Here is a 19,694-nt window from a genome sequence, read left to right as displayed (position 1 = left end):
TTTGAAAAGTGAAAAGATTTTATTTGAAATTATTTATGAGCATTGAACATAAGAATTTAATAATTATCCATTTAAAATTTTCAATTTCAAAACTCTATCTTTTGAACATTAATAGGTACTGAACGTTTGAAATTAAATCAAAATGATTCACAATGACAATAAACGTTGTTAGTTTCGAGTTAAGGCGGTGAATTCGTTACGGTAATCATTATCGATTTGTAATTCCTTTCCGATATGAAGATACGCACCCAAAGGACCTAGTTTGAATGAAATAAATTTAAATAATTATTATATAATCGGTAAATGATCAATAAATAAATTAGTTAATTTCATTCAAAACTTACCTAAAAACGGTTGCCAAGACACTTCGTTAATACCTTCTTTGCTATTGGATAAATCTGGAGTTCCGTTTATTGCGAATGATGTCCACAAATCGACCAAAATCTTTGCTATTTTTGTGTCGTCTTCATTTAATTGAGCCACTTCAGGTGGATATGGGAACAGATAAATCAGGTCATCCGAATGGGAAACGCCGCCATTGAATGGGTAATGTGATACGTCACCTCCATAACCGAATCTATTTATAATACAAATGAATTAGCATTTAATTTTATTGCAGAAAGTGGTCTCTTTACCTTGTATACTGGCCTTTATAATCTAATGTGTATACGAATGTTCCAAGTGGATTCATTCGTGAATTTGTTTGGGCCAATTGTAGAGCCGGTGCTTTAAAGATGACCGTTCCTAGCATCTATAGCATCAAATTGATACAGTAAATAACATATTCAATCAAAATTATCATACACTTACATCGATAATGCCATGCGAACAAACACCAAAATCTGCCGATAAAATCTGTTCTTGCGTCCAGTAAATAGAAGATGCTAATGCTTCAAGTACACCACTTTCATCATCGATTCCTATTGATTTCATTCAGATATTCATTTAAATATTTTTACACGTGTAAAGAGACTACAAACCTGCCATCCGACAAAGTGCGTTAATTAAATCATTTGACATAAAGGTTTTGTCACTCAACTTGTTGCTGGCGGCCAGAATATCGTATGCAACTAGAAAAATTGATGGAATTTTAGGAGAAAATATCTTTGACAGAGTTGATGAACTTAATAACTCACCTGTTGCAACGTAATCTCCATCATCTTTGGTTGTTCCAACGATAATCGGAATCGATTTATTATAGCTTCCTGATAAAACGAAGTTTTGTGGTGTATCCGATAGTAAGTTATTTGGTCCACCGATTGATATTGATCGTCCTCCAGACAAAACTTTTCCGTCAAGCAAACCGTTCATCTGCATTATTTGAAATTAGTGATGAGTATTTTTGGTTGATACACTATTTTGTGAAGTCATATTGTTCAACGAATAGAACCTGATATTTATCGACAGCTTTCAGCAATTCGTGTACAGTCATCGTCATGAATGCTCGATTGAGAGATGATAGCGATTGATTTGGATTTAATCCAGCTGCTTGAGCAATGTTCCTGGCATCAGTTACGGGATCGATCGTGTATGCCCATTTCCCAAAAATTGAGCCTGATTGGATAATAGCTTTGTGAAAGAGATCCTGTGGAACGGTTGGACTGACAAGCAGTGTCGACACCATTGCAGCACCACTTGATTGGCCAAAGATCGTTATTTTATTCGGATCTCCACCAAAATATTTTATATTTTCCTTTATGAATTGCAATGCCTGTATCGAATCCATTAAACCTGCGTTGCCGGGAATTTCTTTTGAGTTTGTTGACAGGAATCCTAAATTGGAGAACATAGAACAATATTTCAAAGATCTCCTCCAGATGTTCACACATAAAAACATACCAAGAATATCCAAACGATATTGGATAACCACTAGAACAATATCCCGTTCCATTAGATAGTTTGGTGGAAATTCTTTGGCGCTATGGAGGTAAAAGCCCCCGCCATGAATATAGACCATTACAGGAAGTGAAGCATTCAACTAAGAAATAGTTATCGTTTTTTAAATAATATTTGAATTTTTTCTTATAATATTTTGTCGTTTTTTCATAATTTGAATTAATCAAAACTGTCAATACATTTGTAGTGTAAATTGCCATATTCAAGCAATCTTCCAAGTCTTTCTTTTCACGCTCGCTTGGTGCCATCTCATTCAAATCGTGTAAAGTTGGACATTTTGTGCCATAAGTTTCGGCATTCCGCACTCCATTCCATGGTTTGATAGGGACCGGTGCCTAGCAATGGGTTTTGTAGCAGTATTTTTTATAATTCACATTTCACCATTTTAAACAAATGAGATCAACATGGAAACAAAAGGAGAGAAAAAAATTGTTGTACCCACCTTAAATCGTCTATTTCCACTAGGTGATTCGGCGTATGGTACATTCAAAAATTGATAAATATTTCGTTGCGTCCAAGCCGTAAAATCTACTGATCCCTGTAGTATTCCATATTTTGGCAAATTTACTACAGCCAGACGTTTCAGGGCATTATGATTACGTTCGATATTCTATTTAAAAGAAATATTTTAATGAAAACAAGAATGGAGAACAATATATAGTTTTTATTATTCCGCAGAAATTATTTTAATTTTTTTAATCTTTTACAAAGTATTATGCTTATTGTTGAATGAATCAAAAATGTAAACTCTTACTGGATCAATTTCATTAAAATTCTTTTGCACACTCTCCATCAACACGTTTAATGTATCGAAGTTTATGTCACCCAATAAGTATTTTGTGCACAGAATGCACATGAACAATGTTATTTGTAAGCAACTCATCTCTGTGACGATTGTGTGTCTACTGGTCTTTTATTTAGTGAATAACATTTAATTTAAATCAATTGCATTATTTGATCAACTGCACCAAACTCGTAAAATGTATGGTTTATTCAGACAATCTTTCGAAGAATAAAGGAAACCGCAACTGGCCTTAACCTGATTTTCTCGTCTTATTTATATTTCGATCATTTTTCTCCGTTCTTTCAAACTTGTTTATCGAATAAACTTTTTATTTTTTAAATATTTGCATTTTGGATTTTCTCGCTTAAAAAATTTCAATCGTTTCTTTTAATATTATAAGAAAATGCTAATTTTTAACGTCTGCATGTAAGTTTATCACGCTTGTTTCAAGCTGCTTTATATGATACGAACTAAATGTAAAAATCTCTTATGAATTTTTACCAGGTCGGTTTATCATTTTTGATTAGTTGATATTGTTATCATTCAGATATGATTGACAATTGTTATTGTTACCTTTTGTAAATAACGAAAAAAAGCTAATTAACACCAATTATTACAGGAATCACCATAAAAATGTTATCATAGTGTAAGTAATTCAATGATGAGAACCATAAAATGGAATGTCAGCTGTTTATTATCACAAACCGAATTACTTCACTTTAAATGATGGTGGGGCTCTGACTAAGCAAATAATTTGTTTTCAGAAAAGTATCTACAATTCGATCTATACTAGTACTGTTTTTTTTTAGCTTCATGTCATGAAATTCATGTGTCACAAATAAAACTCGTGTTGCTGTGTGCTACTAAAAATGATACTGCAAAAGAAAAAATAAATAAAACCACACAATTTCAACTAAATTCGGATTCAAATTCGGATTGTCGGCGAAATGTCATTTTACCTACATTTTTAATACAATGAAGGTCAACTGATATTTTGCCTACAATGGCGAAAACACAGTGGGTAATTTGATGTTTTACACTGTATGTTTTTTAGTTTGCCTCCTTTGAATTCTGAGAGCAAGATGTGAAATTAACTTAAACTTAACAAATTTTACTGGGTTCTCATACAAAAGAGTGACATATGAGCTGTGTGAAGGGTAAGAACTATAAATGCAGATATGATTACGATACAAAGTATACGAATGAATACTTTAAGTAATTAGACAAATAGCTGCCGATCACGATTTTGTTCCGTCTAAAGTTTCTCTTATGAAATAGGTATGACGCCCACGCCTACACCTCCCCCATGTGCACACATGGGTGCAACAAATGTCCATTCGTTTTTGATCGGACAATACACCTCGACCTATGATTAAAATCACATAATTGTAATAATGAAGAGATCAATATTGTTTTTGCATATTTGCACTTACAGTCGATAGATTGCTTTCTCCGTCGTAACCTATTAAAACGAAATAATTATTTTAATTCATAAATGATCTAATGTTGAAACGAGCACCTTTTTTTTTAAATTGTTACCCGAAAAAATCTATGTAATTTAGAATAACAATTAAAAATAAAATGTCTACCTCCAATCGCCCATAATTTTCCCATATTTGAGCACAATGCTACTCTACTTCGTTTCACATTCATAGGGGCCACTAATCGCCATTCGTCCCTATCCGGAGAATACTCTTCGACGCTGTAAAGAGAACGGTTAAGAATTGAATAACATAGAATAAAGAAAGAATTTGCAGAGAATTTCAAGTTTATGTAACCTCTTCAAAAAGCAGGTGCCGTCATAGCCGCCACACGCGTATAATTTGTCATTAAGTGTTGCTACACCTAAGCGGCAGCGACGATTCAGCATAGGGCTAACTTTCATCCAAGTATTGGTATTTGAATCAAACCGCTCCACCGAGTCAAAGATTGATAGACCGTCGTGACCGCCCAAAGCATAGACATATTTTCCTAAGGCAGCTACACCACCAGCCGAACGATACTTCATCATTGGCGCAACCGTTGACCATGAGTCAGTTTTGGGTGAATACTTTAAAAACGAGAATTTTTCGTGAATACTTTTAACTTTAACGTTTAAAAAAACTTTAAACTTTACCACTTCAACCGTGCTAAGGGATGTGATTCCATCATATCCGCCACAAATACTGAAAATGTTTACACATTGTTTTGAGCACACAAATCGTTCAAAGTTAGAATAAAAACACAAAAATAAACTTACTAAACGCGATCGTCTAAAGCTGCCACGCCGACTGCGCTTCTTCTACATTGCATGGCCTTTCCTTGTGACCATATCTTCGTTTTTGGGTCATACACTTCGACGGTTGACAATCGTTCACTCCCATTGAAACCACCAAAAGCATAGAGTTTTCCGCCGGTGACCTAAAGCAACCAATAGTAGTCATTGAATTAGGTGCAGGGATAGTATGCTTGGAATTCATAATATTGATAATTTTCTCACCGCAACACCAACACGTGAACGTAACATCGACATCGCTTCGCCCATCTTCCATTCTTTGGTCAATGGGTCGTAAATCTCCACCGTACTCACGGAATCACCATTCTTTGTAAGTCCACCGACGGCGAAAATTTGTCCGATTGTCGTTCCATAGCATCTGGGCCTTGTACGAAAACTCTGTACTAGTGCCCGTCGTTCAGGCATCAAATGAAAATCCTTAGCTTCGTCTAATAAATCTCGGCATTGATGTGATGTGCGAATTAAGTCTTCCGTTGCCACACGATCAGCAAGAAATTGTGGCGTGAGCAACGGTAACCTGACTTTTGATAGAACTTGAGGCAGCATTGATGTTCTACTTTCGTTCCATTTTATCCATCGCATACAGGCTTCAAAAATATTCTCTTCATTGCGTACATTCAATTCGTCCCGTCGAATGATGTCGATGAGCTCATCGAACGCTGTAATTGTAATCATTGTTTGGTGGGATTTGGAATAGCATGCATGCAAATGTACACAAAAAAATCTTACATAAATTTAGAAATTCATCGGATTGGGACACCTTTGAAAAGTTCGTATGTATATAATTCTCAGCTTCTGATACCAATTGCGAACATCCCAAGGAGTCGGCAAATTGTCTTATACCCAACACATTATGTGAATGAAATCTACAGCGAGCAAAGCAATTGCGGTTATTATTCGTGTCCAGTATATTATCTCTATATCAAAACTAACTCTTACCTTGACACTAAAAAATCGGCACATGCATCTCGGACTTTGTTTAATTGGAGAAAAGCTGCCCCAACCATCAGCATTTGAACATTTTGATTGTCAATTTTAACAGTTCCACTGTAGGCAAAATTAATCAGACTCTCCAGTGCTCTGAAAATGAAATGAAGCTTAAAACGTTGTAACAAAGTCATTATATTGTAACAAAGCAATGTTACAAAGGCATTCTATTTACTGTGGATCTATTTCTTTCATTGTAATCTCCTTAACACGACTCTCAGCCATATCATGTGTGAACATGGCATAGAAATATGGGATAGTAGCAGCCAAAACAATTCGATGGGCAGAGAATGATTGGTCTTCCACCTTTTGTTGCAAATATAAACAGAGTTAATCCTTCCACATATCACTACATCGCAAGATTTATAATAAAATCGATGGAAATCTGAAATTTTCTCACCTTAAGCGTGACGTCACAAAGCTTGCCTTGGCGTCGAATTTCTTTCATCAAAGGAAAACTTTCAATATGTAAATCATCTTGTTGAAATATCACAAATTTATCCGAATCAATTCCGTCAGCGTCTTGAAGATCCATTTTTGTTGTGTGTGAATTGTGTCAATGGATTTCACAGAACTAATTTTCATACAAAATGTGTACTCATCCACTTTTATAAATTGAGATTTCATCTAAATGCCAAAAAAAGAGTGAGTATGTGTTTTTGTTTTGATGGTTCAATTCTCTCTGCAGAGAGTGTTGTTGCAGTTTTTCGACGACGTATTCACGTAAATAAACCCATATCGTAAAGTGAGACAACTAGTGTGATACCATACTTGTGTCTCTGTTCAAAGAGAGTAACACTGTCAATGTTCTCTCTCTCTCGACGTTTTATCACAAACCTCTGCATAGAGCACATCGACGAACTGTCTGCATACGATTTCATTTCTGATTCACAGTTGAGCACAACAGATGGCACTGCTCTCCTTCTTTTGTTGTGTATGTTTATTTCTACTTCATTTTATTTCGCCGACAATTTGTCTATCGGTATGATTCATGCATTGTTTTTTTTTCTCCATAATATTTCTTCTACAAATTCATCGATTTAGACTTATATACCTATTATCACCGTGCAACACATGTTTCTGCACATGAGAAATTCCGATTGCTTGTTTTAGAGGACCAAAAACCAAGCACCTTTGCATCATTAGTTTGTTCGAAACCACGTCTAGATTTTTTTTTATCGACAATATAAGACAAATTTCAGGTCAAAATGAGCAAATCACAAACATAAGCATCGATTTGACAGGTAAAGGCAAATGATTTCTACCTTTTCTGCCTTTGAACAACTAGTATGATCCTTTACAAACATTTTGGGTACTTACATGACCAAATCGAGTGATGTTTTCACATATTTCTGGCCGCATATTTGGTTGGTTCGAATTCAACTCTGAAAGAATCGACTTTTGGCCAAAAATCCTTAAATATAGGCTTTTCAGGGATAGTATCTTAGCGCAAAGTTATTTTTTCTCGAAAATATGGGGAGTCTACCCAGACCAAATCTCTCAAAATTGACTTTTCGAGGTATCTTCTGAACAAAAGTTACGTTTTTAATGCATTTTGCTATGAAAATATCATTTTTTGTTCGGGAGGTACCCCAAAAATCATTTATAAGAGATTCTGTGTGGGGAGATTCCCAATATTTCTCGAAAAAATTAATTTTTTACTAAGAAACTCATCCAAATAGTGTATTTTTGGGGTACCTCCCGAACAAAAAATGTTATTTTCATAGCAAAATGCATGAAAAACGTAACTTTTGTTCGGGAGGTACCTCGAAAAGTCAATTTTGAGAGTTTTTGTCTGGGTAGACTTCCCATATTTTCGAGAAAAAATAACTTTGCGCCAAGAGACCATCCCTGAAAAGCCTATACTTAAGGATTTTTGGCCAAAAGTCGATTCTTTCAGAGTCGAATTCGAACCAACCAAATATGCGGCCAGAAATATGTGAAAACATCACTCGATTTGGTCATGTAAGTATCCAAAATGTTTGTAAAGGATCATACTAGATGTTGAAAGGCAGAAAATTTAGAAATTATTTGCTTTTACCTGTCAAACCGAAGCTCATGTTTGTGATTTGCTCATTTTGGCCTGAAATTTGTCTTATATGTGTCGATAAAAAAAAGTCTAGACGTGGTTTCGAACAAACTAATGATGCAAAAGTGCTTGGTTTTTGGTCCTCTAAAACAAGCAATCGGAATTTCTCATGTGCAGAAGAAAAAGTTGAAATTTGTTACACGGTGTTATTAATAGTCCGATCGAAATGGCTCCATTGTTGCGGTTTCGCTTTCTTTTTATGAATTGTTCAAATACCATCTTCTTCGCAATTATTGTAAATATTTACTTTTTCACGCATACAATATTATATTGCCTGGTGTATTTTTTTCTTATTCAAACGTCAAACAGATGATTTTCTACTTTTTACATCATTTGATTATTGTTGCTTTTTCCATCAATTTCATCCAAAAAATTATTCTTCAATATCGTCTGACTGTTGTTATTTATAGTACCGGAACAGTTGTAATTACATCGATTTCCAAAATCTCATCTGTTTCTTGCTCGTATTTTTTTCTCTTTAAGTTTTCCGCACACTAAATATGCAGAAAGTATTGAGTTATTGAGTTATTGAGCTCAATATAATGATCGGTTCAATGGTTTTATTGAACTTACGGTTTGATACCAACCGAAAACATTATTGTTTGATTATTTCATATATGCTCTGTGCGCTGATACTAGATGAAATTTTCAACTGATAAAACATTTGCCGTACTTAGAAGAAACACTTGATGTACGTGCAGGAAAAAGTATAAACGTATAATCTAGTATTTCGGAAAGTGTGATTCATTGAGGAAATACATCTATTGTATATCTTACGCTTGGCGATCGAATGGAATAGCGCATTGATCTATTTATAGAGATGAAAGATGCGCACTCGTAGTATAACTGTAATTCAGTTGAATGCATGTACGACGCGTTGTAGTTCATATAGCTAAGGCTAATAAATGGGAAAATAGAAACAGTAGCAGAAGCAGAAGCTGTAAACGATGATATACGATGCAACTAAAATTTTACTTTCATTTCCACACGCCGAAAAAAAAAACAATCAAGATACGGTATATATCATGTTGAAGTTGAAGTTATATTTATATTTACTTTTACTTTGGGTTTTGTTCACGATCCAAATGAACCCGCATTTCGGCGTGTATATTTAAATTTCAAATGATTACAGAATATGGAGGAAAAAAGTCATAAAACTTTATTGAATTAAAGTCATAAACAAATTTAATTAATTTTTTTTCAATTTGTATTTCACTTTATTTTGTGTGCGTGAATATTTGCCTATTTTCTCAAGTGTTTTTAATCTTCAAATGGTCAAACGGCCTTAACGTAAACAAATCTTCGTGAAATTTACATTAAATTCCGATAGTTTGAACTAATTTGCCAATGTTCCTTGAACAACAACAGAAAAAATACTAACCAATGTTTGTACACCCACAAACGTCTCCATTTGTATGTCATTCATTTTTAGTTAAAGCTTGATCGATGAAGTCATTCATCGGCGAGTTGTTTGTCGTTTCGGGACCTCATCATTCGTACATTTGCTTTTTTTCGCTGCGAGGTAAATCATGAATAGTAAATGAAGCACCTGCCGTAATAATTAGGGTCAGCTTGAAGCGATATGTCTAATTATTGGCCAATAATACCTCTGGTTTGAGTGAATTTCTTAGTTGGAGAAATGAATATTTCTTCCTAAACCCAAACTAAAGTATATGAGAAACAGTTCAACCCAGATTGACTTTGGTAATTATTTTGAGCGCCCGTGAATTTCTAATGAGAATGATTTGTTGCCCAAATTGCTGGATCGCTAGTTCAGATAAAATATGTTGCCGTGTCAAAATGATGGGTGATTTGCGGATTTTTTTGTGGCCTCAATGAAAAAACTAACAAAGAACCGCTAGTTAAAAAAGAGTGAGCCATAAAAAGTGTGACGCTTTCATTGTTTACCTATCGATGTATGTATTTTTTTTATCACGAACGGAAAAATACAGTATTATAACAGAGTGCACAGACCTGGGTATAATGAAACGTTGTATTTAATTCCAAGAATAATTCAAACATCGAACGAAAAAAGAAAATAAATTTTTTAAGCTACAGATTGCAAAAAGCAATTAAAAACAAAGCTGTCAATCTTTTACCCGATCTCTAACTGAAAAAAAGATCGGATTAAAAAGCCTACGTTTTATTTTCTGCTCAGTTTTCTTCTATTGCAAATTTGAAAGCATGGAGTATATTCCGCTGTTGCTTCCAGTGTGTCAGCTAAGACTCGCAAAACGCAATTAATTCCTAATTAAACATTTCGTAATGCGATGATTTTTTTCCCTTCATTTCATTTTTTATGGAATGCCTTTCATCAGCAGAAAAAAGTAAATACTGGCTCCACGCCCATCGTGACAATTATAAACGTGCAACTGTAAATTATTAGAAAATATCTTTCGAACGCAAAGAAAGTCTACCTTTAGTTTCATCTTACATTTCTAACTCTATATCTATTCATCTATGCGTATCCGAGGATTTAAAATTATGAGGAAAAAAAGTGTTGAAAAGAACGAAGTCCATTTAATGTTTTAAAATACACACGATGTAATTAGACCTTAAAATAATTTTTTGATCTACTCAAACAACTTAGCAAAAAAAAAATTGGAGTTTTGAAAAAAAAAAGTCTTTTTTCTCCGTTCAACTAGCATCGCCGGAAAGTTCGTGTTATTTTTAGTTTAACTCATGTTTTTGTCATGAATGCTTGACATTGTTTACATTTCAGGATTAATAAGTCAGTCCAAATCATAACAAGTCAAAATAATCCGTACAGTGTACCTGTACAATGTACAGTGTACATTCTATTAGTCAACGATGAAATATTTTTGTGGTGTATTTTTTTCTATCTGATCGACTTTTGAAAATAGAATGATAATATTTGATTATTGAAATAAATCATTTGATCTGTCCAGAGTTGACCGCACGTTATGCATGATTATAGAATAGAAGAAAACATTGGCGAAATTATTCAACAATACTGGGTTACATAAATTCAATACGAGTAACAAAAAAAAAACAAACAATGTCCAAGCAGTGGACAGGTGACATCGAAAATTAAACACACTACGTATGCCTGTGCATTGTGCAACAATCTCATGGAACTGACTAAAAATAACATTGGACAGAGAGCATTCATATTGTGGCACACGACTGAGTGGCTACTTATTAATCACAACAATAGTTTGCGTGTGCGTTTTTTCTCTCCTCTCTTGTCCGATCAGTGGAAATGGCGAAAGCCGACTGATTTTGCATGCGCTGAAACAAATAGCAAAGCAAACATAGCAAGCAGAGGTAGACAGCAACAGGAAAAAAAACTCATTCGAAGCCGGATTAAACTGGCTTTCGTGTTTTGCCGCAACCAAGCGACGGATGGTTGTTGTTGTTGTTTTATCAACGACGGCTTAGTTTCGGTTGCATTACTACTTCTTCTTCTTTCTACTCGTAGTGGAATGAAAGCGAATCTTATCATTTTAAATGACGCTAGCCATTTTTCCCACGAACCACACAATTCAAATAGTTTTTGCAACGTTTTTCTGCTCTGTTTCTACTTTCGGGTCTTGTTTTTTTATGGATATGCAACAAGACATGTGTGATCGCAATTAAATTTGTTTCACTTTTTTCCAGTTCGATACAATATTATTCAATCAAGGCAGTTGCTTTGGGAAACAAGTGGAAAGCCTATCAAGCGACAACTTTATTATTTTCTAAAAACAAAAAGTTCTTCCATTTTATTGGAGAAGTTGTCATTGAATGCAATAACTCAAATCGGTTCGAAATCACATAGATTCACTTGTTTAATGGCGCCGATCGGAATGATTCATACCTAAATCAATACAATTTATTTTTTTTCACCATAGAAATCAATTTATTTGTTGAAAGTCTAAAAACACAAACGTGTTTACTCATTGTTTCGTTGCTAGTCTTCACATGAGTGCTTGTAACATGGTGAAGTCATCAGAGAGCAGAAAATAAACGCATAAATCATCAGAGCGAAGTGGAAGCGGGTTTAAAACGATATTGCTGATTCAGATTACCTTTTTCAGATCAACATTTCTCTTCGCCAACATTTCTCTTCGCAAGAATAAAAAAATAAATAAATTGAAAACAACAGTGGATTTGTTGGTTAGCCGGAATATCTCTTTTTAATGTATTTTGATTGAATACAATCGCATATTTGAATGAAAAATTTGGTTGGTATCACTTAAAACGCAGTACAAGTCAAGTAACTATCGAAAACATTTTGGATATTTGATCAATAAATTCTGGACATCTTATGTAAGCCATTACGAAAAAACAGGAATATACGAAAAAAAACAACAACTTGAACGAATTCAAGGGAGCGTTTGAAAGTACTGGTAGTTGTCTTAAAAGAGAGCGATATTGTTACAACGAAGCAATGGAAATAAACTCACGATTAATTGTATAGTATTTCGATTGCGCACCAAAAAAAAACCTATTCAACTTACAGATTAATGATCTAAGTCACGTTAGTTTGTATGTCTTAAGATATGAGTAAGAAAAAAATTTAAGTAGCCGTCAAAAATGGGTTCTTGTTTTTTTTTTGCGGAAAGAAGAATATTGGTGTGAGATACGAATGAATGGATGTTTACCAGAAGCCACCGCTGGAGAAACCTCCTGGTGGAACGCGACTACCTCGGTTTGGTAGCGATGCTTGCTCAGCCGAATCGCTGAATTGAATGCTGTTGGGTGGGGCCACCGGCGTTGCTGGTTTTGCTTCCGCGGGCTTCGGTTCGATCTCATGTTTAACTTGCTCGACCAATACGTTTGCATCGGTGGTATTCATGCAGAAATTCAAATTCGATGAATTTTGTTGATCATACTTTGGTCGTGGGCTGTTCACCTTAACTTCCGATTCTCCAAATATGCTTGTGTGACCACCGCCTGGAGGCTTCAATACACGGCTGGAACTACGGTCACTGCTCATGCCAACATTGAATGATGTCGAAGTCATTTTTAGCGTTTTTTTCGTGCAAAGAGCGAGAGAAAAATAAAACAACGTTCGTCTGAAAGAAAGAAAGAAAGAAAGGCCAATTATTACAATAAATCAGTGCCACGATGCCGTTAAGCCGCAATGACTGAAATGAATTGAGCGTTGTCGTCGTCGTCACTGAGTCTCTTGAATGTTACATAGCGTGTGTATAGCATGACTGCAAAACCGAAATGTAATTGAACTTTAACGCGAACGCACACACACACACACACACACAAGCACACGCTCAATGTGCCGTCACATGAAAATCACAATCTAACAATCTGCGATGAATAAATCATCGCTACATTACTGTAGTCGCAATAGAGAAAGAGAAATATTCAACAAGAAAAAAGCAGTAGCAAACTCCGAATGTTGAGAGGAAATAAGTAACATGCACGCATACACTTATCTTTGTGCTAATAGCGAATAATGGGTGAAGACGAAACCTAAATTTGGCATCTAAATATGGAAAAAGCCACCGAAATGGGAACATGTACAACAATTTTCGGTGTCTAATGGTATTTCACACCACCCGTTATGAATAAAAGAATGAAAACAATATTCATGTGAAAATCGCCAAATTCAGGCCACCACATATAATTGAATTTACCGTTAACCATTGTGCATTGTTTGCGAATGGAAAGAAGAAAAAAAAACACGATGAAAATTCGATAACATACCGTAACATATTGCTTGTGAAAAAAAATGTCAGAAAAATAGCAACAGGCCTATTAGAACTTATTATTACCAACTAGTGCGTTGCAAGTCTTTTTTATGTGCGAAAAATCAATACGAAAAATAGAAGAAGAAAAAATCGCAATAATTCAAATGGCCCGTAAAGTATAATGTACAAAAAACTGGTTAAAACTGGATTTGACATTGAATTTCAGTACAAGTTACACGGTGATAAAACCCACTCACGATTATTCAATTTTAACTTTAGAGAAATCATTGTGGAATGAATAGAAAAAAACCGTTGACAGAAATTTTTTTAAACTTACGATTTAAATTGCGATGGAACTCTAAACTGGTTTTTTGATGAAGAACGTTTAAAAATTATGAACCTTTCGCTTTGGTGTCTAAACGTTGACTGAGCGGCAGTTTTAACAATGAGCTTGTTAATCGAAAGAGCGCAAAAACTACGCCTAGCCAAATGTCACTCTAGGCAAGACGGTGCAACAGACTACAGCGCCACACGACGTGATTTAGGTTGACAGCTTTAGAAATGAACATTCGATTCGAAATGGAATTCCGTTCAAAGTGATTTTTTCTTATAGAAGGAATGGTAAAAATTCCATTTATTTGATCATTTCAACCACAATCAAAAAACAATGATAGAACATTATTCCGATATTTTCAACTTTAATCAAATAAAATGTAAATAAATCGTTTGCGATTTGTGGTTTCATTATATTGGATTTAGTCTATTTCAAGGCGCTTTTCCATCTAGACAATAGATCAATTCATTTCTGAATGATCTAAATATTTTGTATGCATTATTTTCAGTGGCGTTTTTATTTTGATGTGTTTTTGAAAAACAAAAATCTGGTTGTGAAAATTGTTCCATTGAAAATAAAATAATTCCATTGGAATTTTCAATCTTTTGCGAAAAATATTGTTGTTCAATCAACTGTATTTTACACACTAAACACACATTTGCACATATAGCCTTTGTATATCCGAGTCATTCACACCGGCAGCTGCATTTTGAAATAATGACAGTGAAGATGCTTTGACTACGCTGTCTATTTTTAGACCTCTAGCGCACCAAGTTGACTTCTCCCTGTGATCCAAGTGACGAAATATAAATAAATAGGATATTTTTGTGGAACAAAAAAAGCGGAAAATGAAGGAAAAATTTGTTTGAGAAAATTCTTTCTACAGTCGGCGATGTACGTTTCAATAGATCGCATGGATGGCATAAATATGCCTAGTCATTGATTTTAGTTACGAAACGTTATTATCAGTAGGTTTAATAGTGATAGTAAATGAAACAAAAATACCACAAAATAATTGCAATTATCGCGAAAATAAGTGGTGCACGTCAACAACACTATCAAAGTCATTTGCGATAAGGCTTTAATGACGAATTAGACATGGGTGCAATTTGGTCAAAACGAAAGCGTACTAAGTCACCGCAAAAGGACTTTTGTGCTTCACTTAAACGTTCACAACTAAGCAACGGAGAGATCGAATCGCATGCCATGAAGAGAGTCGAAAGCATCTTGAAAAATGAAGACAGCAAAAAATTATTGAGAGAGTTCCTACAAAAAGGGCACAGACACGATAAATCAGATGCCTTAGTACGTTTGGAGTGTTATGAATTCTGTGATCGTATTTTGTCCGATTTGGAGAAAAATCAAAAATATTTGGACGACTTAATCGAAGTTTGTGAAACCTTTTCATGGGAAGAAAAAATCAACAATGCCCGTCAAGCTGATACACCGGACGCAATCAATCGGCAATTGAAAGAAGTACTCAGTGCTCTGAAGGCGGAGTGTGTGCGCGAAATGGAGTGTAACAATGATTTTAATCGATTCCGTCGTAATTTAGTTGAAAAATATAGAAAGTAACACATTATCGTTTCGACCGACGACATTTGAGTTAAATGGTTAATTGAACGAAACAAAAACTAACGACAATTTTGTGTCAAGTGGGTTATTTCTTGTGGAATTGAGCGGAATCATCGGTTATGCTTCATTTTTCAGTTAAATCGATGAGAGTGGGACACTGTTATCATTTCGTGGATAAATGTGTTCGAAAATATTTTTCTTGAAAATACCGGGCTAAATATAAACAATCACAATCCAATACGTTATCCTTATCATATGATAAGTCATGACTCATGACTCGAGTGTTGGATGGCTCATGTATATATCACGACGAGTCTTTCGGTTTGAAAAATTGAAATCCAAATGAAACTAATGGAATAACGATAATTTTGCACAAAACTAAACTAATGGAAAGTCGTGTGACTTAAAAAAATTGCCGGTTTCCATTTCTATGTAAGAACAATAAATTCCATCAAAGTCCAACAAGAAATTGTGAATAGCTGTTTCACCGTATTTTACACGCAGGGTTGTATAAAATGCCGCTTTTTCTGCATGTATTCCGAACACCATGACATTGTAAACGCACACTTGCCTTTGTATTTTTGTGACCGTCTTAGCTGTGCCATTCTGTATGTAAGTCGCCAGCTGCGTTCGAACAGAGCGAGTGTGAAGACGATTTGAATACGGTATTTATTTTTAGTGATTCGTTAGCCGTCACCATACCAAGTTGACTTCTCCATGTGTGGTCGGAGTGAAAAACGAAAATAAAACATAGAAAATTTTCATAAACAAAAGCAAAAAAAAACAACGAAAACATGAAAATGACGTAAACATTGAAAACATTCTCTATATACAGTCGGCGTTGTACGTATCGATTAATCGCATAGAAATCAAAGTTTTGTTGAGTCACCGCAACAATGTACGAGTTTTAGCTACGAAACGTGGTAATCAGTTGGTGTAAAAGTGACTGTAAATCAAATAAGAATGTCACAAAATAATGGAAATCGTCGTGACGATAAGACTGCCAGTGTACACCATCATCAACACTATCAGAATCATTTGCGACAAGATTTTGATGACGACTTAGACATGGAATCAAGTTCTTCGGGTGGTGTGCGTGCTAATTCAAGGCCACCGCAAAAGGATTTTCGTATTCTACGTTGTTTCTGTGGATGTTCACAGCTAACGTACGAACAAATCGAATCGTATGCCATGATGAACGTAAAAGGTGTCGTGCACAATGAAGAAAGCAAAAAACTTCTGAAAACGTTCCTACAAATCGGCCATCGAAGTGATAAATCAAATGCCTTAATACTGTTGGAGTGTTATGAAAAATGCGATCAAATTTTGTCCGATTTGGATTCACATCAAGACCATTTGGATGACCTGTTCGATGTATGTCCAACATTTTTATGGGAGCAAAAAATAAACGATGCCTGCGAAGCAGATACACCGGACGAAGTTAATCGACAGTTGGAAGAAGTTCTCAACGCTATGAAGAAGGAATGTCTCGGCAACATCGAAAGTGACCACGATTTCACGCGCTTCCGTCGCGAATTACTCAGGAAAATTGGAAAGTGAACACTTTCCTGACCTTAACCATTTAAGTTGATATGCCTATATACACAAAGCGTATTTGGATTTACAAATTTATTTTTTGTGATTTTTCAAGTGAAACATTTGTTCTTAAGAAACAAACAAAAAAACTGGCTATAATTAATAATAAAAAAAATATTATGATCTATTGAATGAAAAAAAAAACTATCGATTGTTTTGATATTCAAGTGTTAATCCAGCTCTTTGTTAATCTCAAACCTTTTTCTCTTTCGATGGCCTATAAAATCATTCAAATTCAATGGGCGTGTTTGTCTGTGAATAGACCCCATGAGATGGATTCATTTTCACAATTCAATAAAATGTATTCAACGACTGTGAATCGAAACGAAAAAAAAAAATGTCAACAATTTCTGGGACGGATTGGAAACAGATACATTGTGATTGATATTTTTTCGCTTGATTATGCACAGAATGTGTGACCTTGTTTCGGATTTCTTGTCGAATCCGGACCATGTCGTATTTATTTAGACAACAAAGAAAATAAAGATGTGAACTTCGGCTCAAGCAGAACGAATATAGAAAAAATGTATGTTCTCAATCATGGGAAACTGTTAAAGTTCAGTAAATTTGTCTATTTTAATTAAAATGATGTGAATAAAATATAGTATTCCCTTTGTGAACAAAAGCGGTATGAACAAATTTTTCGTCGAGATTTCTGGTGAAAAATAAACACAGATATCTGCATTATGCCATGCAAATTCTCTCATTGTTCTCACGGCTCAATCAAACACTCTGCACTTTAATACGATAAATCAGCATTTTCATGACTCAGACTAAAGATGTATTCATAAACATATTTATAATTGCAAGAAAGTTGAAGTACTCCGAACAAAAAAGTGATATCTGCTGCAATCGGCGTCAGTCAAGTAAATAAGCCTGATGGCTTGGCGATTTTGTCATAGTTTTCAAAATTTGGAATAAATAAAATAATATTTCAATTTTCGATTGCGCACAAAGCTTTAATTGAGAAATCGTGTAACTCAAAACATTTTCCATTTCCTTTTCCTAACAAAGTGTGTCCAACTTTAAAATCATCTGCATACTATTTTGGGTAGAAATACGTGATATAGCCAGTTCCATTGTTTTGAAGTCACAATAGAACATTAATGTCAGCGAAAATCCACAGGCGCACAATCTTGCAACGCCTGTCGAACAGCTATATGCGTTTAAATCCACACTTTGAGCAGTTTATATACCTATTGAATTCAAGCTGACATTTTGATTTTATGATTTCAATCGCAGAATTACCAAAACAAATTGAAGTTTCAAAGAAACATGACAAATGAGTCATAATTCTGAAGAAGTATAACACAATCAAGAATACGAAATATGAAAATAAACAATCTCAAACCTGTATCAGAAAATTAAAAGTCAATTTATTTGCTTTTTAGTTTCCATCTCAAATATTTACCAATCGATCGAACTATTCAACGAAATGCAGATGATGGAGATGATTAGAGCCGCTTTTAAATATTCATTTATCACTTCATTGTCTATGATTGGATCGTGCTAATTGTTTGTGTACCTAACTTGAAAAATAATTAAGTTGTTTCTTTTGCGAATGGGCCACAATTATCACTGTATAAATTTCAAATGTAAATCCGATGAGTTTCGAGATTTTTTTAATTGATTGACCTGAGGTCGAAATGAGGTTGTGGGCCACAACTTGTGGCTTCATGGGTTTTGTAAGTTAACCAAAAGGTGAATTTCAAGACTACATTACTTTGGGAATCGATATAAGAATTTCCAACTATGAAAATATCGATTTAATAAAAAAAACTTCAGCGAGTGAGTGAAGAAGAGAGAAGCAGTGAGAATATATGAGCAAAGATCGTCCACAACCGACCGAATGATAGGTTTTTCTCTACATTTCCAAGGCCTTCCACGTTCAAAAAACAATGCGATAAAATCTCAGTCGTGAGAAAATGGTCAAATTTCTAGTTTCTCACATATAAATTCGTAACATGCTTCACAGGCACGCACAACTAGAGGTTGTTTGCGAGTCGGGTTCGGTGTGGTTTGGTTTGGTTTGAGACGCATCATTACGTGATGTAATAAACTAATTGAGTACTTTTTGCTGAAGTGAACTCAGGTTCCGTCGAAAGAAACATCTTTTCATTTGTTTCTCAAATAACTAATGCGATAGAGACTGTCTGTCAGTGCTTAGTCGTCGGGCGGTTTAGTCAGAACGAAATACGTTTTTCAAAAAAGTCAAGTGAACAACAATGGTCATCTCGGCTTGTGTCATAAGTTTTGATAGCTGAAACGCGACGTATGAATGTTTCAGTGGTGTGCGATTGTTTTTGATAAATTTGAATGAGCATGAGTCGTGAGAATGGAATGAATGGAATACGAATACAATTTTGTTCGAGGTAGATTTCGTTGAATTTTATTGCTCATTGCTCGTGAACCAGAATGAATTGGGCTAAAAAAAAGTGTAGTTGACAAAAATATATCGCAAGAAGACCATTGAACAATAACTTTATGGTAGAAAACAAATTCAA

The 19,694-nt window shown here is 34.8% G+C and overlaps 4 protein-coding genes across 4 annotated transcripts; 1 reads left to right on the top strand and 3 right to left on the bottom strand.

Annotated features, from left to right (window-relative positions):
* LOC129568491 (glutactin-like) lies at positions 1-2,785 on the bottom strand. Its single transcript, XM_055446468.1, has 11 exons — positions 2,651-2,785; positions 2,339-2,506; positions 2,076-2,231; positions 1,840-1,978; positions 1,391-1,773; positions 1,137-1,311; positions 981-1,070; positions 811-920; positions 636-751; positions 345-577; positions 1-257 (listed from the first exon to the last, which is right to left on the bottom strand). The coding sequence occupies exons 1-11, from the start codon at positions 2,777-2,779 to the stop codon at positions 169-171; spliced, it is 1,788 nt and encodes a 595-aa protein (XP_055302443.1). The 5' UTR covers positions 2,780-2,785; the 3' UTR covers positions 1-168.
* On the bottom strand, positions 2,545-9,521 carry LOC129568492 (kelch-like protein 18). Its single transcript, XM_055446469.1, has 12 exons — positions 8,174-9,521; positions 6,343-6,996; positions 6,118-6,248; positions 5,895-6,035; positions 5,685-5,821; positions 5,160-5,614; positions 4,920-5,080; positions 4,797-4,845; positions 4,459-4,730; positions 4,270-4,382; positions 4,114-4,142; positions 2,545-4,046 (listed from the first exon to the last, which is right to left on the bottom strand). The coding sequence occupies exons 2-12, from the start codon at positions 6,475-6,477 to the stop codon at positions 3,948-3,950; spliced, it is 1,722 nt and encodes a 573-aa protein (XP_055302444.1). The 5' UTR covers positions 6,478-6,996; positions 8,174-9,521; the 3' UTR covers positions 2,545-3,947.
* A 2,622-nt stretch (positions 9,522-12,143) lies between these two features.
* Positions 12,144-14,180, bottom strand: LOC129568505 (uncharacterized). The gene is made up of 2 exons (XM_055446485.1): positions 14,023-14,180; positions 12,144-13,052 (listed from the first exon to the last, which is right to left on the bottom strand). The coding sequence occupies exon 2, from the start codon at positions 12,998-13,000 to the stop codon at positions 12,635-12,637; it is 366 nt and encodes a 121-aa protein (XP_055302460.1). The 5' UTR covers positions 13,001-13,052; positions 14,023-14,180; the 3' UTR covers positions 12,144-12,634.
* Positions 14,181-16,557: 2,377 nt separating this feature from the next.
* LOC129568579 (uncharacterized) lies at positions 16,558-17,154 on the top strand. Its single transcript, XM_055446633.1, has one exon. It carries the CDS (start codon positions 16,558-16,560, stop codon positions 17,152-17,154), a length of 597 nt encoding a protein of 198 aa, XP_055302608.1.
* Positions 17,155-19,694: the final 2,540 nt, after the last annotated feature.

This window comes from Sitodiplosis mosellana, unplaced genomic scaffold (assembly GCF_009176505.1).
Source record: "Sitodiplosis mosellana isolate CC-2019 unplaced genomic scaffold, AAFC_SMos_1.0 Smas_scaffold_20, whole genome shotgun sequence".
NCBI classification, from domain to species: Eukaryota; Metazoa; Arthropoda; class Insecta; order Diptera; family Cecidomyiidae; genus Sitodiplosis; species Sitodiplosis mosellana.
Note: the sequence above shows the minus strand (reverse complement) of the source record. Positions and strands in the feature narration are given on the sequence as shown.

Excerpts from the sequence above, each read along its gene's own strand:
- LOC129568491 (XM_055446468.1), bottom strand. The coding sequence starts at position 2,779 with ATGAGTTGCTTACAAATAACATTGTTCATGTGCATTCTGTGCACAAAA. Across the intron at positions 752-810 it reads GTTCGCATGGCATTATCGAT|ATGCTAGGAACGGTCATCTT; the intron begins GTAAGTGTATGA and ends TTGATGCTATAG. Across the intron at positions 578-635 it reads TATAAAGGCCAGTATACAAG|ATTCGGTTATGGAGGTGACG; the intron begins GTAAAGAGACCA and ends TATTATAAATAG.
- LOC129568492 (XM_055446469.1), bottom strand. The coding sequence starts at position 6,477 with ATGGATCTTCAAGACGCTGACGGAATTGATTCGGATAAATTTGTGATA. Across the intron at positions 5,615-5,684 it reads CGATGAATTTCTAAATTTAT|CGTTCGATGAGCTCATCGAC; the intron begins GTAAGATTTTTT and ends TTACAATTACAG. Across the intron at positions 4,047-4,113 it reads GAGAAAGCAATCTATCGACT|GTCGAGGTGTATTGTCCGAT; the intron begins GTAAGTGCAAAT and ends TTTTAATCATAG.
- LOC129568505 (XM_055446485.1), bottom strand. The coding sequence starts at position 13,000 with ATGACTTCGACATCATTCAATGTTGGCATGAGCAGTGACCGTAGTTCC.
- LOC129568579 (XM_055446633.1), top strand. The coding sequence starts at position 16,558 with ATGTCACAAAATAATGGAAATCGTCGTGACGATAAGACTGCCAGTGTA.